This window comes from Cavia porcellus, unplaced genomic scaffold (assembly GCF_034190915.1).
Source record: "Cavia porcellus strain 051 isolate PalLab524CR breed Dunkin Hartley unplaced genomic scaffold, mCavPor4.1 scaffold_4, whole genome shotgun sequence".
In the NCBI taxonomy this organism is placed as follows: Eukaryota; Metazoa; Chordata; class Mammalia; order Rodentia; family Caviidae; genus Cavia; species Cavia porcellus.
The window spans coordinates 41,651,368-41,678,416 of record NW_026947487.1 but is presented as its reverse complement, the minus strand read 5'-3'; the positions used below and the strand labels follow the sequence as shown (position 1 = coordinate 41,678,416).

Here is a 27,049-nt window from a genome sequence, read left to right as displayed (position 1 = left end):
AAGTAAATAAATAAACAAACAAAACAGAAGCTGTATGTTCTGATTCCTCCCCAGAGCTGTACCTTTTCTATGTATTGAATTCGTTTTTTGGTGGTTTTTTTGGGGAGTGAGCGAGTTGTTTTGTGTTTTGCTTCTCCCTTTACCTGCATCTTTTCTTGTCTGTTAGCTTTATTTTTCTTCTATTTCTTATTAATTTCAAGGAAATATAAAGAAAATAGAGTACTTCATCTGTAAACAAGAAGTTCCTAGATCTTTTAAAATGTAACTTTCAAATGAACTTTCAAAAGGATCAAGGTACCCTTGCCAGTGTTGTGAGGTTATCGCTTGTGTTTGCAGATTAAGGTTTTAGTATTTATTTTACTTGTTTTTCAGTACTGAAGAAAATTAGATACCGTGAAAGAAGGTTGCTTTTAGGGTAAAGGCAGGCAACTTAATTCTAGAATATTGGAAAGTTGTTTGACTTCAACTCTTCTTTGTGGCATGACTTACTGTAACTGTGGCCAAATTATTTAGCCTATACCTCATGAAAATTCTTAGGAAAATAAATATAATGCCCAATAAATGATGCATGCTTAACTAATCTTAGTCATTAATATTATTTAGAATCAAATATGGAAATTTCTTAATAGGTACTGGGCAAGATTATAAACATGAATGTAAAGCTGTTCATGAACTGCAAGAGTAAGCTTTCAGAAGCTCCTTTAGAAAGGTGAGTTGAATGAACATAATTTTTTTAAAATATTTGCACATACTAAAAGAAGAGGTGGGGCCATTATTTCCTGGATCTGTTTTGCTGTCTTCTCCACTAGATGCTTCAATGGTGTAGATTAAAAAGTAATATTGTTTATTACACTCTTAATATAAACTTGATAAAGAAATGTGAATACCCATTTAGAAATATATCACTGGAAACTTAGAATTAAAGCATTTTTGGTTTAACTGTACTTTCAATATTTAGAGCTGAATTGTAAAATGATCTATATTATACCATCACATTTATATTTTATAGTATTAGAATGAAAATAGTTTAGCATAACTTGTCAGTGTTATACAAAATGTTTAATGTTATTTGCAAATATTCCAGTTAATACTGTCCTATTTTGACCCCTTCTGTCATCTCTAAAGAAGGGTCAGAAATAATACTCTTCTTTCTGGCTTGGAATCACTCTCATTGTGAGCCACTCTTACTGATAGGAATACTTAGTATTCTTCAAGGGTTACCAGAAGATAAAAGAATGTGCACCATAGGGCTAATATACCTTTGTAAGGCTTCCTAATGTGCCTGTGTTTGTATCATTTAATTATATAAGTAGAAAATATGCATATATACAAGCAGTGTGTAGCATTCAGTTAATTCCTTTCTACATTGCCTTGATTAACCTCAAACTTTAAACTCTCCTGCCTCTGCCTCCCAGGTAGCTGGGATTGCAGGTTTATCCCAGCCACCTTACCTGGCTATCTTCATATGTTATAAATGTGGCTGCCTGCATGACTACCACTACATGAGATTCATCCTCTGTGAAATTCTGCAGGGAGGGCTGTACCTAGTGATTTTGCTTCTCATGAACAAAATACAACAAAAATGATGGAATGTCTCTTCTATGATGAGGTTATAAAAGATAGTCCCTTGTATTTTGCTGACTTTCCCTCTTTTTGACTCTAGCTGCATGTTTCATTTTTTTATAGAAAAAAACAGAAAAATCAAGCAAACAATTAAAAAACTACAACAGTAAAACAATGGCAATACAGGATTTCAAAACAAGATGATAGAAATTTAACAGTGGTTCTTTTTTTTTTTTTTTTAATCAGTACCAGGGATCGAACTCACGACCACGCATTTGCAAGGCAGGCGAGAAATTTAACAATAGTTCTTACATTGCATATTCTTATCCTCAGAGTAATTGCTCAGGCTACCAGAACAGGCATGCAAAATTCATCCAATAATATCATTTACCTTGGAGCAGTTTCTTTCCCTTTTACTGTATCTATTATAACTTTTAGATCTCACAGTGGTATATGTGCACCCATGTTTATAGCAATACAATTTGTAATAGCTAAATCTTGAAAACAACTCAAATACCCATCAACTGAGGAAAGAGTAAAAAAGATGTGATTTTTATTTTAAAGATAATAAAACCAAACAAGACAAAACAGAACAAAGCCAATCAAAATAAAGCAGTGAAATTGGCACAAAACTTAGAAGCAGTACAACAGGAAATCGATGATGGCTATCATAGTGTATCTTCACAGTAGTTGTCCATTCCATCAGGTATAGCAAAATCAAGCCAAACAAAACAGAATAAAACCAATCAAAACAGAATAAAGCAAAACAACAAATTGGAACACAACAAAGCAGAACAATATTAGACTTCAAAAACAAGAAGGAAATACCTATACTTGCTGTATTGCATACTGTTATTCTCCCAGTAGAAGCTCAGACCTGCAAAGTCAGCCAAACAATACAAGCATTCAGCTTTTTGTACATCAGTTATCAACTCAGACTGTCTTCCAGTTGCCCACGGAGGAGAGTAGATCTTAGCCTGTGCAGTAGGCTCATGGGAGGCACTATCCGGCTTCTGTCTCCCTGGGCCCTACAAGGTTTGTGCAGCTTACTGGAAGGCTGGTTGGCTTCTTAGTGGGCTCCTCCCAGCCCCAGCATGGTTTCTGCCAATTCATGGGAGGCACTTTCTGGCAGATGTATTTTTAAGTAACAGAATACTACTCAGCCATAACGATCAACTCAAGGCTTTTATAGGTAACTGGATGCAACTGGAATCCATACTCATAAATAAATAAATCAGACTTGCATGTGTAAGCACTTATTGTCTTGCTAGTGTAAAAAACCGAAAGAAATAATAAACCAGTTCCTAGGGGCTGGGGATTTAGCTCAGCAGCATAAGCACCTGCCTTGCAAGCAGGCGATCGTAAGTTCAATCCTTGGTACAGATAAAAAGTTAAAAAATAAATAAATAAAATAAACCAGTTCCTGCGTGTTTCTGCAGGAGACGCCTTGCAACAACTGCATGAGGGCGGCAGTCTCCAGCCAGCCGTGCTTGAAACTGTAGCCCTCTTTCCAACAGCCCATCCCAGGTTGGGCAATCCTAGTAGTAGATCCCTGGCTTTCCTTCTTCCCTCAGGGAGGCCCATTTGCCACCTTGATGGTGGTCTTCCCATAGTGAAAGTCATGCCTCTTTTTTTCCCCTGTTTATGTGTGTGTGTGTCATGCTAGGAATTAAACCCTTGGCCTTTCCACTGAGCCTTATCACCACCCTTTTTTATTTTGAGATAGGATTTTCCTAAGTCACTAAGTTCCTCAGGCTGGGCTCAAACTGGCAGTCTTCCTGCTTCAGCATCCCATAGTGCTGAAATTACACCCACTACAACACCTGCTTTACAACTAATTCTTACTCTATGCGATACTTGACAGATGTGGCTAAAACATAGTCTAACCACAGATATACCTAAAAACTCTTTAAAGCGGCTGCATTTAACTCAGTCCTGTTTATTTTTAATTCAGCTTCAGTAATTGGTACTAGAATTTTAGCTAGAATTTTACTTGTTTTCTGGGTCTTATTTCCCTTTATATTAGTAGTAGTAAGAGTTAATAAAATAGTCAAAAAATAGACCATCAACTGTGAAAGAGATATGAACACAGACCATAAACCATTAGAACTTAGGTAAGTCAGGTATATCTTACAGATATTCTGACCGTATTCATAAGAAATAATTATTAACAATATGTAACATGCTGTTTTATAATAGATAATACTACACACAAAATAATTGTCTTCAATTTATAAATATTTACTTTCTGCAATACAAGTTGCCTTTTTGCTTTAAGACTTTATGATCATGAACATTAATCTATATCAATTTTAAAGTATTTTAGACAAAAGAAATAATCATTTTCAACTTTGGTCATTTTATGTTTTATTACTAGCTTTTACCGTTTCGTCTTGGAGCCAGAACTGATGTCAGGGGCTGATGGCAATTCCTTTCTTGGACCAGTTGCCAAGTTCCTGGATATCCCTGAATCACCCCTTCTAACCCTCAACGTGATTACTCCAGAAAGCTGGTTGGTTGAAACAGTACACAGCAACTGTGACCTTGATAATATACACTTAAAAGATGTAAGTTACTGTGTAAAGTCATACATATAGAGAGAGATGTGGTAAATTCTTAAGAGCTTTTTTAATTATAGCAAGTGAATGATCATCCTGTGAATGCGTACCAAAATTCACTTCTTTCTGAGTTTTGGTCTTAATCCAGGCATTTCTTTGACTTTTTAAAGTTTCCCTAACCTTCAAATTCAGCTTCTCTAGTTTTCCCAATTCCTAGGTTCCTTAATCTTAATTTCTTTGTACCACTGGCTCACAGAAACACTTGAAAGATGAACAATTTAGAAGATTTGGCAATAGACACTTAGCAAGTTAAGATTATACCACTAAATACATATTTTGCCCTTCAAGTTTGGTTTAACTTGGAGAGAAAATTAGATTCAACATCTGTTTTGTGACTTATTTCTCACAACCAAAAAAAGCAATTCTAACCAAATAAGGATGGAAATCAGGAGGGAATTCAGTATTATACTATACTAAATGCTAGGTGTATCTGCTTGCAATCACCTCCAGTGTGACACTTGTCTAATAGTGAGACTTCTCTTCCTCATCTGTTGTCAGTCCACAGAGAGGGGAAAAGGATATTTTTAAATGGACTCTAAATTTTTAAACATTGAATTTAGAATGAAAAAATGAATTCAGAAACTGCGCATACACACTGTCACATGCATACGCATGCAAGCATTTTAGGGGCATCTGCCCACATTGATGTGCAGAAACTGAAGAAAAAATGCATTCTTCTTTTTTTCCTCCTTCAGACCTGTTTACAGCTTCTTCGTCTCCTTTAGAATGTAACCATTGTTTTGACTGCTGTGTAAACTTTAACCTATAATAGTTTGGTTAAGATTAATCATAGTATTTGCTCTTTTTAAGTTTACTTATGTATTATCCTTTTGTGTAAAGATTTTCCTTCTAGACAAATTTCTTTTGATAAACTCTTGAGTAGATTCTGTTGGATCTTAAATCACACATACCTGTAACATACTAGTTCCTCCAACCTGATCTGGCCAAAAACAAAAACTACAGCTAAAACTTGGTCATAGCCATCATTTAAAGTCAGCCCTTCAAATCTAGGAAAAGATTAGGAAGACAGCATACTAAAATTTAAAAGAAAAAATTAAGAAATGAATTTAGCAAGAAGTGAAAAAAAATCCTTTTTTCTCCATAATCGTATCTCTTGAGACAGCCTATGGGATTCTTAAGAGAGTACAATAATATATTGGTAAGATAATTTTAAAGATTGTAAGCAAAAGTGTGAAAAGTTTGTAATGGGAGAATCAGTACAGCTGAGAAAAGAAAATGGAACATGTGGTAAAATTTCAGCAGCTATTAATGAAAGTTAACTACTTTTTAGTGTTGAGCAGCAAGTCTAGTTATGTTTTTCAGAGCTATTCCGTTAACAGTAGTTTAATTTCTAGGGTTAGAAGACTAAAATAAAAAGAAATTCCCTGTGTCTTTAATAGATTCTGTGAACAAAGTGAAGAACATTAGAAAGCATCTGTAAAAGTTCACTTCCCTTCCAGGGTCTGTTTTTCATTATGTGTTATAATCCTTAAATATTATTCGCAGTTTTCTTAGGAAAATATGAAATGATGAATAAAATCATTTACCAGAGTAGAAAGAAAGAAATTTAGGTAAAGAGAAAAACAACCTGGCAAAAAATGAAGCTACCTTGAAAGAGTTGTCACTGCATGTTAACTTACATAAATGTTCCTTGGCACATCTAATTTCCAAGCATACATGAATACCTGGGAAAAAGATTGGGTCTAGAAAAACTGTCCCTTAATAGGACTCTATTCACAGTGTTATAACCACAAAGACTTCATTGTATAATAATCATTAATGTCATAATAAAAAATGACAGAAGTAGTTACAGGAAAGCTAAACGTGAGACAGTCACATTTACCCACCAGAAAGCAAGCTGTGGCTGTTTTTGGTGTTGTGGTTTGACTGTGTTTTGGTGTTGTGGTTAAATATGCAAATATCAAGAAACAAGAGAAATTCTCATGTAAATTTATTACAAATTGAAAAAGATACTCGTATCAAACTGGCGAAAGATAGTGGACCCTACTATGATACCTAATTCTTAATTAAAAATTGTTAACTTTAAACTCACTTTTAGGGTAGAGTTTCTTACCTATAAATAGGAGTTAAACTAGATGATCTCTATAGTTTCTGTCTTTTAGCATCCTTATATTTCAATTCTCTACCATGGAAATCTTTCTGTTCAAGTAAATTGATAATATGGGCTCTGCATCTAGTGCTGAAATTCAGCACTAGAATGATAATAGTTCATAATTACAGATATAAAGTTATTGAAACAAATACTGCCTTGAAGTTATTTCTTGTTCTTAAGCAGTAAAATTACAAGAATAAGACTTAAGAAAGAAGTGCCATCCCCAAGTTCTTACTTCTGAGATAATCACAGCTAGAAGAACATATAGAATATGGAGGATTTCCAAATAGTCTATCCTTAGTATACCAAAAGTATATAAAAAACCTCATACAATGAAATAAACTTACATAGAGATGACATAAGTCCTCATCTACTTAATAAAATTCCCAAACTGTGAAAATCACTATTTGTTTTATTTTCATATTTGCCTATGTTGTTCATAAGAAGTAGAGAAAAAGCTTTATTCCTGAAACATTTATATGATAATATTTTCCATACAAGAAAAGCTAGTAACAGAATGCCCAGCCATCTAAAAGGTGTTTATGAAGCCTGGGTATGAGCATCACCTAAACTCCCAGCTACTCAGGAGGGGGTGGCACAAGAATTGCAAGTTCAGAACCAATCTGAGCAGCATAGTGGGCCCTGTCTAAAAAAAAGGGGGGGGGCTGTGCATAGAGACAAGGATATAGTCTGAGGAAACTATCTTTAAGAAGCAAATTAGACTTTCTTAGAAAACTATGAAAAAAATAGAAAGGTGTTGATACTTAGTCTATAGGTGTTTTCAACTTTCTTTCCAGTAATTTTAACATTTTTTTTTTAAATATGGGAAAGCCAACTGTTGATAACTTGACTTTCTTGCCCTGAAGTGTGTACTGACTGAGTAATTTTTGGCACTCAGTCTGAAGCACCGCAGGAGAGATAAGGAGACAAAGTATGAAGAGGACTATAATGAGGGGGCACAGGAGAGGCTGCAGAGAAACATGGAGGCTCTCTTGCTAGACAACAGACTGGGGGCTGCTTATATAGTTTACCTCTTGGGGAGGGATTTGGTTAGCTGATGGTGATGGATTCGTGCTACATATTAGCATGTGCAGGTTGGGATTGGGGAATCTTTGACATGCACGGGAAGGAATGACAGGAAGTCTGGCTTGGATCATGAAGGAGAAGTTTGATTAGGTGTCTTTCTGTGATTTCTTTGCCATGTTGAACCTCCACCATGATGCGTAGGCAGAACTGTGGGGAAAAACCTATCAAGTATCACAGATTGCGCAAGAGCAAATTGAACAGATTTTTTGGAGAAATATCTCATCTGTTCTGAAGAAATTTTCAAGCCCGTCCTTTCTCACATTTTCTCTGCATGGTTACTGGGGCAGGCACGTATCCTTGGATTGGGACAATCTTGATGTTATGAAAAAGAAAAGTACAGCATGAGCTTTTGACTCATCAGGTTATTCTTATGTTAAAAAAAAAAAGACGACATAATCCTCAAATACATTTTCTAACATCAAAATAATCACATTGATTTATTACTAAATTTCTGTTACAAGGATTATTAATACCAAAACCAATGGCACATTACCTCCACAGATTGAGAAAGCTGTCACAGCAGAATATGAACTAGAATACCTTCTGCTCGAAGGACATTGCCTTGATTCAGTGACAAAGGAGCCTCCTCGGGGTTTGCAGTTTACACTCGGCACAAAAACTAAACCTGTTGTGGTTGATACGATAGTGATGGCCAATCTTGTAAGTATTCTAAATATTAACTGATGTTATTTAATGTTTTGGTGAAACTTTCTTAAGTTTTCCTAATAGTGAGATGAAATGATCTTATTGTTCAATTGCTGAACAGCTCACAGAGAATAAAAATGAATTCTTAAATAACTAATACAAAATGGGAAGATCATACTTTCATATATGCTTTTATAGGTTTTTATAAAATCTCTCAATTCATTTTTAAAATTTTCGCTAGTGAGTAAACAATTACATAATTCACAAACAGACTTCCATGAACACTTGGATGTTCTAACCATATAATTCAATGATCTTTTTTTCCCCCTCTCTCATTTTAAAAGGGATATTTTCAATTAAAAGCAAACCCAGGTGCTTGGATACTGAAATTACGTCAAGGAAAATCTGAAGATATTTATCAAATAATTGGGTGAGATAAAACCTCTTTTAAATCTTTATATGTGAATAGGTTTAGTGTGATACAACTGAGATCATCAAAACAGCACTTAAATTTGAACAATGCTGGCTCAGATCCAGGGGTCAGCAAGATGGCACAATAGGATTTTCCAGGACTTATCCACTCCACAAAATTTGAATATTTATGCACAAAGAATTAAGAAAGCCAGGTAAGTATCGTATAGTACAGAAATAAGAAAAGGTGCACTGCAGGGGACAGAGCTTTATATTCCCTGCATTGCTGTCCACCAGCTCCTGTGACAATAGGGAGTGAGCACTGAATTTTGCAGTGATCCCAAAACCACGCATACGCCAGTAAAACCCAGCACCAGGCAGCTCTGAGAGCCTCAGACACCAAGCTAGTAGCCACACACCAAGCTTCTAGGCCCCAGTGTCCTGTGGGATCTTTGGACCCCAGGCTCTGTAGCAGCTGCCTGACACTCACAGTCTCCCTTTCTGCCCTGCCATCAAGCCTACCCTAGTACACTGGGCCAGCCCTGCAGACTCAGTTTTCAAGTTCACTGCAGGGTCAGTCTGTTCCCTGCAGGCCAGGCTCCGGACTGTTATACCCAGGATATCCCCAAGCTTTTGGCCTCCTCAGAGCCAGACCAGCTAAACCTCTCCTATCCCAGCTCCACCCCAACCTAAAGTCTGGATAGCCCACTTAGCCCCAGGATTCAGAGGCCCACGTATCCCAGATCTACACCTGACCTTGTATGAGGCTGGTCCCCGTGGGCCAGGCTTCAGTGGGCCCAGGATCTAGGACATCTCCCTAGACATACATGTCAGCCTGGCCTCATGAACTTAGGCTCCAGATCACCACTGGAGACTCTTGTCTTCTGGGAAGCCACTGTGGAATCTGAAACGTGGGCCTTCCTCGTGGACTGTGGTTCTAAGACTTGCTTCCAAGGACTCTGTCTCTAAGTCTATCACAGTGAACACAGAAATCAGGCTGCCCTAGGACCTGACCAGCCAAGCTGGTACTAGGTCAGCCCCTGAGACCCCTGGCATCAGGCCAGACCCCATGGATACAGGCTGAAGTCACAGCCCTACAGATCTAGGTACCAGGCCCTCTGACCTGCTGACTCAGTCACCAGACAAGCCTGCCCAAGGGCTCCAGCAGCAGGTTCTGCAGAGCATACACTCCACAGTACTTGCTCAGAATTTCTGAGTGGGCTGTCTGGTGAAGGGCTTTCCCAAGCAGTGCATCTGCAAAGACCAGGTTAGGTCCCTACTTCACCGTCATATGTTCAGTACCAACAGAGAGCCCCAGGGAAATATGACATCATTAAAGGGATAAAGTGCCTTTTACAGAAGAAAATTCTACCATTCATGACAGTATAGATGAACTTGAGGCCATTATGTTAAATGACATAAGCCGTGCACGGAAAGACAGATGTATAAACTCACTTACGTGTAGAATCTGAAAAGGTCAAGCTCATAGACACAAAAAGACAGTGGCTGTTACCTGGAGTTGAAAATGGGGAGATAGAGTTGGGAAGGTGCTGGTACAACAAAATTTCATAAAGTAAGTTCAAGAGACCTATTTATCTTAGTGATTGTAGATACTAACAATGTATCGTATTCTTGAAAACCATAGGGAGTTTTCACTACCATTCTATAATGTACATACATTTCAAAATACATATAAAAATATACAACTTCATTTCTTAGTTTTAAAAAATAAATTACAGAAAGGTCAACAAGTATCAGTATAAAATACAAATTTCCCATTAAACTGTAACAGTTGCTTATATAACATTGTATTTCAAAAATATAAAAAGAATATGTGTGTGTGTATACATACATATATATATATTTTTTTTTTGAGGCAGGGTCTTGCTATATAATTCAGGCTGGCCTTAAACTGTGGCTATTCTTCTGCCGCAGCTTCCTGAGTGCTGGGCTTTCGGCGAGGGCCACCATGCCCAGCCTAATATGTATCTTGTTCAGTATTCTTTTGCTATTTTCTATAGGCTTTCCATGTATTAGCATAATTTATATATTTATTATTTAATGACAGTATAATAGGTATCTTATATAATAATTTTAATTGATGTAGGCTTAGTTTTATTATTTTTATTGCAAATTGGTTTATTTCACTGAAATTTTCCTGTTCATTAAACAGTCACAAGATCATCACCCTTTTTCTATAAGAAGACAGCAGTAAATATTTAATGTTTATGGTCTTTGTAAATATTCTTTTTTACAACCATTTATAGCTCAAGGGTTTTAAAATAACAGACTACAATCTCATGTGGCTCACGAGCCATAGTACTGTTCATATATTTTTGTAAGCTTAATAAATATCCCCAGATTTTAGTTATTTCAGTAAATACTTACAGAATACCCATTATTATATCATTGATTATACTTAAAAGTATAGAAGTAGTGGTTATTATATCTTTTTTTCTGCCATTCTATTTCATTTTCCTCCTCATGTCATTCTGTTAATACACTTAATGATTTATGCACAAAAAGCTGGGAATTCTTTGTTCTGCAATAAAAAGACATGTAAGAGAAGAGCAATGTCTGTGTGAAAGATGAGATGGTACCTCACAGGAGTGTTGGAGAGTTAACAGGAAGTTACCATTCCATAGTTCAGCCCAGTGGGAACAATAGTTAAGAATGAACTCAAGAATAAAGTCATACAGGGAGGCACACACCCCTAATCTCAGCACTCTGGGAGGCTAAAGCAAGAGAATTGTTAGTTGAGCCCAGAACTGTATCTGTTCACTACTGGTTTTTGCAATGCAAACACCCAATGTAGTTAAACTGTGACTCACAGTCTCTTCTGTACCACTACCATCTGTGTGATCTTGCATCCAATTCTTTACTTTTTAGAGTCTTTGTTTTTCATTACAGAAAAGAATAATTATTCCCAGCCTTGTGGGGTCTTGGTAGGGACTAACTGAGGTAACCATTAGAATTTCTCATATTGATAAGTATTTTCTTCCCACCTCCCACTTCTTCCTTTTGTTTTATCAAGACATGATCTTGCTGTATAGAACAGGCTGGCCTTGAAATCACTATGTACTCCAAGCTAGCCTAAGACTCACAGTACTCCTCCTGCCTCACCTCCCAAGTGCAGCAGCACACCCAGCTCCCTTCATTATAGATGCTAGAACCGCACATGATATGTACAGAACTATACTTTATACTAGATTCCATTTTTCATTATTTCCTATAATATTTCATCTATAAGTAGATATTGTTGGGAGAAAGTAGACCCTGCTACTACATTTTTAAGTACCACTAACATATTAGCAGGAAACATTTTTTTATAGTTAGACAGCTATTGGCAATAAAAATAACATGAAGTTTCTTTGTATTACTTAGAAACAACCAAGCCATAAAGTTTTTGTTAATATTTCTTTAATATTTAATGTTTCCCCATGTGATTAGATTAATAAATCACTCAATACCCAGAACAGAAAATAAATGATGGTACTCTGTTTTCCTAGTTATTTTTCTCATTGCTGAGACAAAATCCCTCACACCCAGAGTTAAAGGAGGAAAGGCTTATTTGGCTCACAGCATGTAGAGGTTTCAGTCCACAGTCTGCTGGCCCGAGGCAGGGGGTATGGCAGGGCATTGCAGAAGAGAAACAGTCCTTGGCAAGCAGAGGGCAGCAGAGTAGCCGAACAGCAGCAGCAGCAGCAGCCTCTGCCTTGTAGCCTTTCAAGCTGCTTGTTCTTTGGGTGGTTCCCCCCACACCCAGGATGGGCCTTCCCTTTACCCACACCCAGAACTGTGCCAAACCAATTGGTGGGCTGGTTTAGTAATCACCCACCTTTAGTCCCAGGTGTTATACACTTCATCCCAGCATCACACATCCTTCATTTACTGCCTCTGCAAAATCCCCACCTATGTCCTCATGAGGCTTTGAGGGGACTTCTACACACAAACCACAACACCTATAATAAAATGCTCTTTGAAACTAAAGTATTAGTAATTAAAACTAGGCTGATGTAAAATATGAGAAAAGTAGACATTCTGCTCATCCCAAAATATGATTTGGCTCTAGTTGATATTATTTTTCTATTTAGGAAAATATTCGTTACTTATACTGAAAAGCTAAGGTAAAATAATGTTAACCAGCATTTCTAAGTCTGGATTTTAAGATGACTAAATTATTTAATATTTTAAAACTTAGTTTTCTGTTTTTAGGCATATTCAGTCTGTAGTTTCTGTCTCCATCATTCTTTTTGTAATATCCAACACTTGCTCTTGTCTTGAGAATAAAATTCATCAAAATTATTCTTAGAAAATAAAATCTTGACAGTTCTAAAATTAGAAAAATTTCCTTAGATTTTTCTAGCTATAGAGAATATCAGAGACTTTTAATTGGAAATTTTTCCCTGCCAAATTTGTATTGTATATAATCATAGTTTGGAATATTTGAATCTGAACTGCTTGCCCTGTGCTTTATAGTAAAGCAGAAGAGGTTTCCAGCAACGCTGTCCACTCTTTCTCCACATCTACTCAGCTGGTCTATTATAAGCTCATTGCATTCTCTGCCATTGGCGGTGGTTAAAGCTCCCTCTGCAGAGTGCTTCTGTGAACACTTCAGAGTTCTCTTTGCTGCACCTTGTTCTCCCCATTCTGCTGATTCCTGTTGTTACATCTGTTCCAATTGGCTGCTTCTAATAGTGTCTTAGTGTCTAAGCTCCAGAGTTACACTTGCAACCTGTTTTTGCCAAGGTCTCTTCATACATGCAGGTTGCTATATTAGTAGGCACATGACTATTCCGTGGTAATAACAAAAGTCAGATGTCTCTCCTGCTTGACTACATCTGATCCATAGGAAATACTTTCACATCACTTGCTCAAAGACTCCGAGTTTAGGCCAGTCACAAAACAGTAAGAACTTTCTTGGCTCCTTGAGTAACACAATGAGTGAGTCAGTCCTTATCAACTATCACATCCAAGTCTAGGGACACTTTCCCAGACAAGAAACAGACACCAATTCCTGTTGTTTTCCAACTTCAAAATGTACATTGCAGAGTTTTCCCCTTAAAAGTATTGCCTTACCAGGTCTAGAATTAGAAGGTAAAAACTCCTCTTGTCTTGAACCAAAAAGTGTAGTGGCAGAGGCTTGCAACCTAACAAGAGCACTTTGAGCCTTTATCTCATCTGGTCTCATTTCTGGACTCTTTTTAGTGTGTGTAATCTCTCTAAGGGTAGTCTGCCTATAGAGATGAAATTGGGAGTGTGTGCCTATTCATTCTCACTTTGTTGTCTGCTGGCAGTCTCATTGGTGTCTCAGTAGAGGCATCCTTTACCCACACTTACCATCTTCTCTTTAATTCTTTATCATCATATCATTGCCAGTTAAAAGTAAATTTTATCAGATTTACTATTGATCATACGTCTTGTATATATCTTTTGTTTTTGCATTCTTTTTGTTTTTATTTGTTTAGATCATGTTTTTTGTTGTGGTTGTGGTTTTGGTTTTAGTTTTAGTTTTGGTTTGCTACTATAGCAGAATACCTGAGATGAGTAATTTATTATGCCATGAATTTGTTGGCTGACAATATTCAGGATCAGGGGTCAGCTTCCAATGAGGGCCTTCTTGTTGTGTCATCCCATGACAGAAGGTAGAAGGAGGGAGGACAAGAGGGCCAAACGTACACTTTTTTAACAGTGCCAGTCTTTTCCCTCAGCATGGATTCTTATCCCTGAATATGATCACTTCCTGGCAGTCTTATCTCTTAATACGTCACAAAGGCAGGGAAGTTTCAGCGTGAATTTTTAGAGGTGCAAAAATTCAACCAGTAGCAAAAGGCTGAATTCTCATATTATCAGAGGATTTAATGAAAGGATCTGGATTCTTTTATATGGTATGAGGAAGAGCCACAGGGCTAAACTCTCCAGGAGGAATGACTTGAACTAAACCAAGGAACTGACCTGCAAGGAAGAGCTGCCAGTGATTCAAAATATGAGAAAGCAAGAAGCTGCTACTATCAGTACATCATCTGCCTCTCAGTGCCCAGAGAGCCAAGCGACTGATGTCAAAAATCTCATGTCTCATGGCCGTCCTTGCCAAAAGAGACCAGCTAAGCATTGTACATTGCCCCCATTCACACCTACCTTTTAGGTGTATGCAAATTAGTGAAATCTAATTATCAGCCAGAACCATAGTTACATAAGAGTCTAGGAAAAACAACCACCAAAAAAGTGTTTAGCTTTGCAACTCTGGCAATGTATGCTGTGCTCTGAGATGTTGCCTGACTTCAACACTGGATTTCCACAAATAGTGTTTTTAGACACATTAGTAGTACACACTTGTCCTGCCTAAGACTTGAAAATGTTTTGTCTTTATATATGAATTATAGCTTTCCTAAGTATTGAATAACAACATTATAATTTTCTTCAGAACATTTGAAGCAAGACTTCTTCATATTTTTCTGCCATTCTGTATTTTAGATAAGTGAGAAGCAGACCTTTTCTTCTCTAAGAATCTAAATGATTTTTGTATTTAGAATTTTAGGATAGCATAATGTATACTTTTTTAAAATAATGTTTTCTGATACATAGTGATTTGTTTCATTTTGAAACGACTTTTACAGAGATAGTGTTTTCTCAAATCTCACTGACAATATAAAATGTTTGAGTGTGTCCCTTTTTTTCCTGCATGAATCCCTTATGATGTGTTTCTCTAACTGCTAGCTTGTTCTCTTCACTTAAGCTGCTGGCTTTTCTTATAATGTCTGGTAGGTTTTAGCTGCTTAGCATAGTTGATAAACATCATAGTGCAGTGATCAAGAGCCAGACCTCCAAGGTTCCAGTTTGGATCTGGTGTTATAATTATATCCTAAATGATAGTTGTATGGGTTAAATGAGTTAGCATTAATAAAGTATTTAAAATGCTGTCAGAAATAGAGTAAGAAAAACTGGCTCTCCACATGCTGAAAACGAAAACTAGACCCATGCCTAATCACCATATACTAAACTAAAATCTAAATGGATCAAAGATCTGAATATTAAAATAGAAACACTAAATCTGTTGGAAGACAAATTAGATAAAAATCTTGAAGACATGGAGGTAGGTAGAGAATTCATGAACAGGAATCAAACCTCACGGAAATACTTCCCAGAATCAATAGCTAGGATCACATCTTATTAAAGAGTTTCTGCATATTGAAAGAAATCTCCAGCTTAGTAAAAAGAAAACCCACAAACTGGGAAAAAAATCTTAGTGAACTCTCCCTCAGACAAGGGACTTCTGCCTAAAACGTATAAAGAATTTTAAAAAATCAGACCCCCTAAATTCAAAGATCCAATCCAAAAATGGGCATCTGAGATGAATACGTACTTCTCAGATGAAGAAATGCAAATGACAAATAAATACATGAAAAAATGTTCATCATTATTACTCATTAGAGAAATGCAAATTAAAACCACACTAAAATTCCATCTCACTCCTGAAAGAATGGCCAGGATCAAGAAAACCACCAAAAATAAATGCTGGAGAGGCTGTGGGGAAAAAGGAACTGTCCTGCACTGTTGGTGGGAGTGTAGACTGGTACAGCCATTGTGGAGGTCAGTCTGGAGATTTCTCAAAAAGCTGGGATTGGAAGTCCCATTCGTTCCAGCTATTCCACTTCTAGGCATATTCCCAGAACTGAAAGCATCATACCTCAGTGATATATGTGCACCTATGTTTATAGCAGCACAATTTGTAATAGCCAGATCTTGGAAACAACCCAAGTGTCCATCAACTGAGGAATGGACAAAAAAAGTTGTGGTATTTTTATACAATGGAGTATTACTCAGCTATAAAGAAGGATCACATTGAGGTATTTATAAATAAATGGACACAACTTGAGACCATACTCATAAGTGAAATAAATCAAACTCACATGTATAAATTCCATATACTCTCCCTAGTGTAAGAAATGGTAAGAGTACATAACAGTTTATAGTAATCATGATTCCCCATTACATTGCTCTGAAGCCTTATAATGTCTGCATTCATTAGTTGGAATGGTTTTATCCTAGTTGATTTTATTATCTATGATAGTATAAACAGCTATTTTAAAGAAAAGACATTAGAATAGCCAGTGCTGATTTAGTATCATATTACGCTGAAGTTCTACTATGTTTTTGTTTTTCTGTTTCCTTTGGTTGTATTCTGTTATGTCTTATTGGATATTATATGTGGTAGTATAAACAGATTTTCTAAGGAAAATGAGATAACATAGTAGCCATTGTTCATTCTTCTGCTATTTGGTTCTAAAAGCCCTGTAATGCTTTCATTCTCTTGAATTGTTTTACACTGTTTGTTATGTTTGATACTATCGTATATGAAGCTATGCTCCACTATTTCAAAGAAAGAGGCGCTATGGTAGTTACTGTTAATTATGGGTTGTCTTGTGATAAAATGCTGTGTTACTTGCATTGTTCTGATCTGATCTGCTTTGTCATGTCCTCTTTTGTCTTAATCTCTTTTTTAAAAAAAAATTTAAAAAGAAAAGAAAGAAATAGAATAAGAGCTCATTGTCATCTCTCCTTCTACCACCTGGTGAGAATGAGAGATTTGCTTTAGAATTATAGAGATTTGGCTGCAGTGATGTGCTCACTGGGTCAGCCCTGGTCCCAGAGACTGTAGATTACACTGCTGAAGTTGCCTTGGAATAACACTATCACTAGCAGTTCTTGAAAGCTTTTAAGAAATTTGACATTGGTACCATCTACGTTGAAACCCTTTTTATTTTGGATATGGTCCTGTCCTCTGCCTTGGTTTAACTCTTGTCAGCCTAGAAGCTAAAAGTAAGAGAAAATCAAAGGTATGTGTTAGTTCTTGTAGTGCTAGGATACACAGGTGTTCATTTAGAAAAATATTAAAATATGCAGTGTATCCGATGACTGAATGCAAGAGTACCTTTGATTCTTTTCCCTTGATAAAACTTAATTTTATTACATAGTTCTTACAATGAAATTTTTAATACCTGAGTATCAGAAAATAATTTTGGAGTATAACTATCATCTTTCTTTAACCAAGTTTGAAAATTAAGGAATAAGCTGTATATATGTAATATAAAATAGAAACATCACTGCCTGGCAAGCACAAGATCCTGAGTTCAATTCCTGGTACCAGAAAATAAAAAGAATAAAGTGATATTTTGAGTCTTATGATTTTAACAGTGCCTTTCAAATTTTGGCATTTGAAAACACTGGGTAGATACTAAAACATTGCATGATAATATAAAATTCCCTTGATGTATAAACATCTTATTTTTTAAGTTGCAAAATTTCTCACATTGTAGTTATCATTACAATATATCAGAGATGTGAAAGATTTGAGTTATGTCATAGCCTTGGTATACAGCAGTAAAGATAAACAGTAATTTAGACTTTATGGATGACTAGGCAATATCCATCTTACTGAGTTACTTTGTACAATGATAGTGTATATTAAACTCTAGGACAATTCTTCAATGTATAATATATCACTTTAAATATATTATGTTTTGATGTCTCTGGCGCAGTGGGTTAGCGCGTTCTGCTGTTAACTAAATATTATGTTTTATTTAAATATATATAAATTGATTATAGAAAGCAAATATGATACATACACAAGTAATATTGCATTTATATTCATTGCAAAGTGAATTGCTTGTGTCATCCTAGTTGTACATCTGTTCCTGAATTAATTATAAACATTTGTGGGGTATTAATTTCTTTTGTTTGCTTGTAGCCATGAAGGAACTGACTCTCCATCAAATATACAAGATGTCATTGTTGTATTAAACAGCTTCAAAAGCAAAATACTGGAAGTGGAGGTATATAAAACTAAAGCTTTTTATTGTCCTTTTCCTAATGTTAACAAATACCTTATTTCCTTCATTTTTATTTTTCAGTGAAATGTAAGTTTTTCTACCTAGACTTATGTTGAAACACTTGCAGTAAAAGGAAGGAGGATTAGACTATAAAGAAAAAACAGTAATTGAAACAGAACAGAAATAAAACAGAAGGAATGACTTTGTTTTTTTCCCCCATGAGTTATGCTATATTACGTTTCTACCACATCTGTAGTCAGATAATGTTAGAAGTCAGTATCTAGAGATGAGATCAAGAAGATAGGCTAAATAGTTCTAAAAGGAGGCATGATATTTCTTTCCTTAAAGTAAAAAATAGGGGATTTTTTTTTCTTTTCTTGCCTTGTTATATATATAGTATGTCTTTTTCATGTCTTTTTATTAGAAAAAGAATTTTTTTTAATAATGGCTGAAATAGTTCTTTTGGACCAAAGTTCCTGCTTAAAACTACTAAAAATGTAGGATACCATGTTCAAATCTTGAAAGCACTGATGATCAATTAATAATGAAATAATGAAAAGCAATAATGAAATAGTGAAGGTAATAAGGTAACAAAAAAGAAAATTAAGAGCTTAGTGAAGTAAGGACACTTAGAACTTTCTCTTGTTCCAAGAAACTTGCTGTCCCTGGAAACATTTGTCCATTCTTGCACATTTGAATTGGCATTTTGATCTCATTTGCTGGGTTATGTGAACACAAATTAAAACCTAGGATCTATGTGAAGTATGTAATTTATTTAAAGACCCTCTCTACACAAGAGAGCCATATCTTTTAACCCACCAAAATAGTCCAAAGAATTCTTAACCTTCACTTGATTCTGTAATAGTTCCAGATTGATACGCTATCAAATAGCCATAAATCTCGAACAAGATTCTAGTAACCTAAACTGCAAATCAAATTTTCAAGTGTATATAGTAGCATATTACCAAGCATAAGCAAATACTCACAACCAGAAAAAACAGCAAATAGTGAAACACAGGTGCACAATAATTCTGAATATTAGAATTCTTGATACAGGCTCTGAAATAACTGTATTCACTTTATTTAAATAAAAACAAGTCAGGCACACATCTGTAATCTCCGCACTCTGGAGGCTGAGCCAATAGAATTGTCCCCAGACTCAAGGCCAGCCTAAAATACATATTAAGACATGTCTCAAAAAAAAAAAAAAACAGAAAAGGAAAGAAGAAAGACTAGACTTGAAAATAATTGTAGGAAATAGAAAACTATAAAAACTATATCCATTTTGGATTTTTTTTTTCTGGTGTTGGGGCAGATTTTCTTTTTAAAGTAGAACTTTGAAATTGAGTAATATAATACTAAAATTAAGACTTTTGTGGCTGGATTTTATATTTCCATAGAATTAAGAAGTTGGAGAGTAGATAGCAAGTATCTTAAATATAATAGTAAGGAAAATTTGGAAAGTCTAGGAGAGCACGAGTGAATTTAAAACTGGCTCTGGCATTCACTAGCTGGCTGACCTTGGACAGAATATTTAATTTCTACTGTCTCATTTATGAAATTGGCTTAATTATAGAACCTACCATATAATGTTATGAGAATGAGACTGTTTAGCTTTGTAAAATGCTCCATGAGTATTTGTTGAATAAATTAAAATAGCGTTTCAGAAGATGAAGAAAGAATGAACAACAAATTAAATGGGTAAGAATTTTTGTGAATTGCTAGAAGATACCAGTTAAACACACTCTATATCTTATCAATACTAAAGTCCTTTACTTCTTTTCTAACAACAATCCTAACTATCTGTCTCTCAGAATTACAGCAGAAAGAAAAAGGAAGGGGAAAAGAAAAACAATGCAGTAGATCAGTCCTTGAACTCCAGTAGCCCACAAACATTCTCCAAAAGAAAAGAACAGAGAAAATGGAGGAAAGTATATTATAACTAAAGATAGAGAAGAGTGTGTAGGTAAAAAGAACTCATAAATTACCAAAAAAGATAAGTGACAATAGTTTGTATAAGACCCTAAGAGCTCCTGAGGAATCAAGGCAGCCCTGTACAACAGAGACACTACTAGCATCAGACTAAGCATTTACAGCACTGCTGTTACAGCACAGCAAAACGAAGCCTTCAGTGTTCTGAGGAAAATAACTTCAGACCTATAGTTCTGTACTTAAACAAATTGTAACCAAATATGAAGCAAAACAATTGTTTTCTGAAATGTGAAGATTAAGAAAAACTACTTTTCATACCCCTTCTGCCAGTGAAGAGGAAGACTGAGAGTGACAGATAGTTCAGGAAGTGATGAAGCTTACATATAAAGAAATGAAAAGGATACCTACAAAGAAATAGGCAATTAAGGCCAGGGATTTAGCTCAGTGGCACAAGCGCCTGCCTGGCAAGCACAAGGTCATGAGTTTGATCCCTAGTACCAAAAAAAAAAAAAGAAGAAATAGGCAATTAATTGTGCACTCCCAGAAAAATGTCTTCAGGAAGACATGGATTCTAGACAATTAGAAAACATAAATAACAAACTAGAAATGATTAGGACTGTAGTAAAGAAGACATTTATATGTAACCTTCCACATGTAAAGACAAAACACAAATAAAAAACTGACAAAAGATAGTTATCTGTTTGTTGGTGGAATGAAAGTACCTTTGACTTATTAGCAGTCTCTCTATGAGTGGCATAGTTATGTCATTCTGACTCTACAGAGGAAATAAAATTTTAGGAAGGGGATTTGGAGATGGGAGAAAACAGAAGCACCGAGAAAGAGGAAGGAGAACTAGAAATGTTTAAGACTGTATAGTAGAAGTTCCCTAAGATGAATATTATGTAAACATACACTAATAAATGAAACTAAAAAGTATAGTTTAATAGCCTTTAACACTTTTCAAAGGATAGTATTTATAGTGTCAAAATAAGCATTACTTACTTTCCAAACTTTAAAATCACCATAGCAAAATACAAAAGATAATGGAGTTATGTTTACCGAACAAATACAAATACTGTCTACATTGACAAATGATAAAGGTTTAACCAATTTTAAGCAAAATACAAAAGATAATGCAGTTATGTTTACCTAACAAATATAAATACTGTCTACATTGACAAATGATAAAAGTTTAACCAATTTTAAGCAAAATACAAAAGATAAGAGCTATGTTTACCTATCAAATATAAATACTATGCATTTATAAATGATAAAGGTTTAACCAATATGAGCTGGAAAAAAGTAGAGATACTACCTAGTGTCCTTATCTTCTAAACAGATTATGCAAGAGAAACAGTTGCAGTTGTTGGAATAAAAATTAAAGAGTTTTGAATGTTACTTAAAGTTATAAAATACTGAACAAAGAACCAAAGATAAGGATATTACTACTGAAATTTCCAAAGAAGGGAAGGAACACTGATTCTGTGAACTACACATCTGTCATCACAAAGAGTAGGGTCTAGATTGTGTGAAGTCAGATATAACTAAAGTTGACAAATTAGCTAGCTCTCATGTAAGCATATTATTTAGCAGTATGAAAGTAACTACCAAAAAAAAAGTAAAAACAAGACTGAATTGATCTTTAAAGAGTAGATATAGCCTGGCTTTCTCTACTGTAGCTATCTTTCTTAGATTTCCAGGTTAATCTTTTCTGTTATATTTTTTCTAACCAAGTAGCATATTTGAAGCTGACAAATTTTACATTTTTTTCTTTTACATATTTTCTAGGTGAAAAAAAAACCAGACAAAATTAATGAAGATATCCTTACTGATAATGAAGAAAAAAAAGGAATGTGGGATTCCATTAAAAGGTAACTAATAATGAATATTTTAACATATAACTATATTGATCAAGAGTCAACTGTGTGGAAATTCTAAAAATGATAAAAATAAGGTACAGATTTTCTTCCATAGGAAGGATAAGATACATATAAATGTTAAAACAAGATAGAAGATCCAAAGAAAAACCGGGAGACAGACTGTAGATTGGGCAGGGTGGAGTTGTGGGGAGCACGGGATGCAGAATGTGGTTGGACGCGCTCACTGTTGCTAAGAAAATGTTTTCTTGTTGACACAAATGAAGTCACCATTCTATAAACATGATTAGCAGAATGCTATCAAGTGAGAACCTCAAGAAAAGTCATGCCAAATCAATGAAAAAAGTATGCTGTGAGTGTATGGCAATGCTGCGTTGATCCTGAAGAGGAACCTGCATCCGCCTCACCATTCCTCCTGTACTTGGAGAACTGTGGAGTTCTAAGCAAGCAGGCGGAGCGCCCACTTTCCCCGGAGCCCAGCCTGGTTGGGGTCCTCACACCATCTGGGTGCAGTGGAACAGCTAGGCGGGTCTGGGGCGCCTGCATCCACCTCCCTGTGTGCTTCGGGGACTGTGGGGTTCTAAGCAAGCAGGTGAGCACCACCAATTCCAGAAGCCCGGCGTCCTGGGTTAAGTGCCCCACGCACCTCCCCCACCCCTACCCCCAGCCCAGCTTGTTTGGGACTCTGGAGGCTTCCAGGTGCAGTGGAACAGCTAGGCGGGTCTGTGGTGCCTTCATCCACCTCCCTCTTCCAGCTGTGCTTGGGGAACTGTGGAGTTCTAAGCAAGCAGGCAGGTGCCCACATTCCCCGGAGCCCAGCTTGTTTGGGACTGTGGAGTTCTAAGCAAGCAGGCAAGTGGCAGTTCCAGAGGCCCAGCGGCCTGGGGAAACTGGGTGCCAGAGTCCCAGGAGCTGCAGGCATAGAAGTGGATTTCCAACAGACCCTGAGGAAGCTTTCGAATAACACTTGAAACTCAGAAATATAGGAAAATGACAAAACAAAAGACCAAATTACAATCTGAAACCTCCAGCCCATCCCAAGAAATCCTAGGAGCGATGTATATAGAAGAAAATATATGCCATACACCTCAAATATCGGACATAATAGCAACTGAAATAAACAAGCAACTCCAGGAAGCTTTAAAGAAATTCAAACTAGAAATAATCTCCCAGGTAAAAGAAGAAATGATAAAAGAAATGAAAGAGATGCTGAACATATCTAAAGAAAACTCAGTTAACAAATTGGAGGAACTAAACAAAAAGAATCCCTAGATGAGCAATATAAGAAACAAACAGAGTACATAAAGCAGATGCACAGAGATATACAGGAAATCAAAAATTCCACTGAAAGCTATAAAAACCACCTGAATGAAAGTGAAGATAGAATTTCAGACCTTGAAGACAGGATTGCAGCTAGTGAACAGGAAAGGAAAGATCATTTAAAAATAACAAAGAATCAGGAAATAATTCAACAACTGCAAGATGATGCAAAGGAAAAAAAACATAAGATTGATAGGGATTAATGAAAAAGAAGGGAACGACATAAAGGACGTCAAGAGGATATTTAGAGAATAGCTGAAAATTCCCAACCATGAGATCGAAAACCGACATCAGGTTCAGTGAAGCATATAGAACTCCAAATAGTCATAACCAAAATAAAACTACACCCAGACATATAGTAATCATCATCCCAGAAATCCAACACAAGAATAGATTATTACAAGCTGTCAAAAAGAAAAGACAGATCACTTATAAAGGAAAACCTATCAGAATCACAGCAGACTTCTCAGCACAAACAATAAAGTCAAGAAGAGCATGGAGTGAAGTATTCCAGATCCTAAAGTAAAAAGATTTCCAACCTAGACTGATGTACCCTGAAAAACTATCATTCAAAATCGATGGTAAAATAAGATACTTCCATGACAAAGAACAGCTGAAGAACTTCATGATCAACTTCAAGCCAACCCTGCAAAAAATATTGAAAGACAGTATAGATACACAAAGGAAAAAAACCACTAAGCAAAGCAGATAATTAAACACAAAGATAAAAATGCAACAGCAGAAACATAACATGTCAACAATAAACCAACATATAACAGTTATAACCATTAATATAAATGGCCTCAATACACCAAGTAAAAGAAACAGACTGGCAGAATGGATCAAGAAACAAAATCCAACCATATGCTGTTTACAGGAAATCTACCTAGTACAGAAGGATACTCACAGACTGAAAGTCAAAGGATGGAAAACAATACTTCACTCAACAGGAACCAAAAAAAAAAAAAAAAAAAAAAGCAGGAGTAGCCATTCTGTTTGCAGACAATGTGAACTTTAAACCAAGAATGATCAGAAGAGATAAAGAAGGTCACTACAGACTCGATAGGGGAAAACTCCAAGAGGAAGAGATAACTACCTTAAATATATATGCACCAAATTCCAAAGCACCCAGGTATATAAAACAAGTATTAACAGAAATGAAAAATCAAATTATCAGTAACACAATTGTAATAGGAGACCTTAACACACCATTGACACCAAGGGACAGATCAACCAGACAGAAAACCAGCAAAGAAATAACAGAACTGAATCACACCTGTGAACAAACAGACTTGATGATAGACAAATACAGAGTGTTCCATCCAACAACATCAGAATAAGCATTCTTCTCAGCAGTACATGGGTCATTCTCTAAAACAGACCATATATTAGCTCACAGAACATATTTAAATAAATGCAAAAGAGTTGAAATTATCCCTTGCATGTTATCGGATCATAGCACTTTGAAATTAGAAATTAATGAAAAAAGATACTGCAAAAATCCCACAAACACATGGAAAGTGAAAAACACACTCTTGAGTAATCAGTGGATCACAGGGGAAATTAAAGAAGAAATTAACAAATACCTGCAAGAGAATGAAAATACAGATACAGCTTACCGGAATCTGTGGGATGCAATGAAAGCCGTCCTCAGAGGAAAATTTATTACACTGAGTTCCCACATCAGGAAAACAGAACAAATACAAATAAATAATGATGCTACATCTCAAACAGCTAGAAAAAGAAGAGCAAGTCAAGCCCAAAGCCAAAAGAAGAGAAGAAATTATAAAAATAAGAGCAGAAATCAATGCAATAGAGACTAAGAAAACAATCCAAAGAATCAATGAATCAAAGAGTTCTTTGAGTAAATAAAATTGATAAGCCCCTAACCAACCTTATTTTTAAAAAGGGAAGAAAAAGCTCAAATTCATGCAATAAGAAATGAAAAAGTGAAATCACTACAGACTCTATAGAAATACACAAGATTATCAACACCTATTTCAAAACCCCTACTCTCAAAGATTTGATAACACGGAAGAAATAGACAGATTCCTAGAAACATATGAAGTACCAAAGCTAGACCAAGAGGATGTAAAACTGCTGAATAACCCAATCTCTATTAATGAAATTGAAAATGTAATTAAGTCTTTACCTACAAAGAGCCCAGGCCCAGACGGATTCACTGCAGAATTCTACAAGAAATGCAAAGAAGACCTAATGCCAACACTCCTCAAACTCTTTAATGAAATTGAAAGGGAAGTAATCCTTCCTAAATCATTGCTGGAAGCAAATATTACTCTAGTACCAAAACCTGAGAAAGACCCAACTAAAAAAAGAGAACTATAGACCAATCTCCCTAATGAACACAGATGCAAAAATCCTCAATAAAATATTGGCAAATAGGATATAGTAAGTCATCAAGAAGATTATATACCATGACCAAATGGGATTCATCCCAGGCATGCAGGGATGGTTCAACATATGTAAATCAATAAATGTAATCCATCATATCAATAAAGCCAAAAGTGAGAATCACATGATCATTTCTATAGATGCAGAAAAAGCTTTTGATAAGGTCCAACATTCATTCATGATATGAACTGTACAGAAAATGGGAATAGATGGCTTGTCTTAGTCACTTTATGCTCGTCGCTGAGACAAAGTACCTGAAGCCCAAAGTTGGGAAAGGAAAGGTTTATTTCTTACAGTTTTTGGAGGTTTCAGTCCACACTCAGTTGGCTCCAAGACAGGCAGGCATGGCTGGGCTGCAGTTCATGGCGGCCACCAGCAGCAAACTCAAACCAGCAAAGAGAGAAACACAACTTCTTCCTGCCATTACATCACATCCTGGCTCCACCCCTATGTGGGTGGAGCACTGACACCATCAATCCAAGCACTATACAATGAACCATCACATATGAACAATGCAAACTCATGAGGCCTGGGGGACACAAACATAAACAATGACAGATGGTCTTTACCTCAATATAATAAAGGCCATCTACGACAAACCAACAGCCAATATCATACTAAATGGCCAAAAATTGAAGGCCTTTACTTTAAAATCAGGCACAAGACAAGAATATCCTTTATTATCATTCCTATTTAATATAGTACTGGAAATACTAGCCAGAGCAATTAGACAAGAGAGAGAAATAAAAGTGGTAAAGATAGGAAAAGAAGAAGTTAAATTATCATTGTTTGCAGGTGACATGATACTTTACATAGAAGACCCCCTAAACTCCATTGAAAGACTCTTAGATATAATAAATAAATTCAGTAATGTAGTTGGATACAAAATCAATACTCAAAAATCAATAGCATTCCTATACACAAACAACAAAATCACAGAGAGAGAAATAAGAGAAGCCACACCCTTCACACTGGCAACCAAAAAAATGAAATATGTAGGAATTTACCCTTATGAAAGAAGTGAAAGAACTATTCAGGGAAAATTATAATACACTGAAAAAAGAAATTGAAGATGATCTCAGAAAATGGAAAGACATCCCTTGCTCATTGATAGGAAGAATAAATATTGTGAAAATGGCCATTCTCCCAAAACTCTTATACAGACTCAATGCAATCCCAATAAAAAATACCATCAACATACCTTATAGATCTAGAGAAATCACTCCTAAAATTCATCTGGAG

General features: G+C 35.9%; 1 protein-coding gene across 4 annotated transcripts in view; it reads left to right on the top strand.

Annotated features, from left to right (window-relative positions):
* The window catches only part of Uggt2 (UDP-glucose glycoprotein glucosyltransferase 2), a 194,240-nt gene that overhangs the window by 138,055 nt on the left and 29,136 nt on the right, over nucleotides 1–27,049 (top strand). For all 4 annotated transcript variants that reach the window (XR_010046872.1, XM_063246946.1, XM_063246947.1 and 1 more), the window contains 6 exons: nucleotides 630–709; nucleotides 3,941–4,130; nucleotides 7,882–8,040; nucleotides 8,370–8,455; nucleotides 18,185–18,269; nucleotides 21,987–22,069. Coding sequence is in view for 3 of the 4 variants with exons in the window: in XM_063246946.1 (XP_063103016.1) it covers nucleotides 630–709; nucleotides 3,941–4,130; nucleotides 7,882–8,040; nucleotides 8,370–8,455; nucleotides 18,185–18,269; nucleotides 21,987–22,069 (683 nt within the window). In the remaining variant the exon portion in view is untranslated. The remainder of the gene's footprint in view (nucleotides 1–629; nucleotides 710–3,940; nucleotides 4,131–7,881; nucleotides 8,041–8,369; nucleotides 8,456–18,184; nucleotides 18,270–21,986; nucleotides 22,070–27,049) is intronic.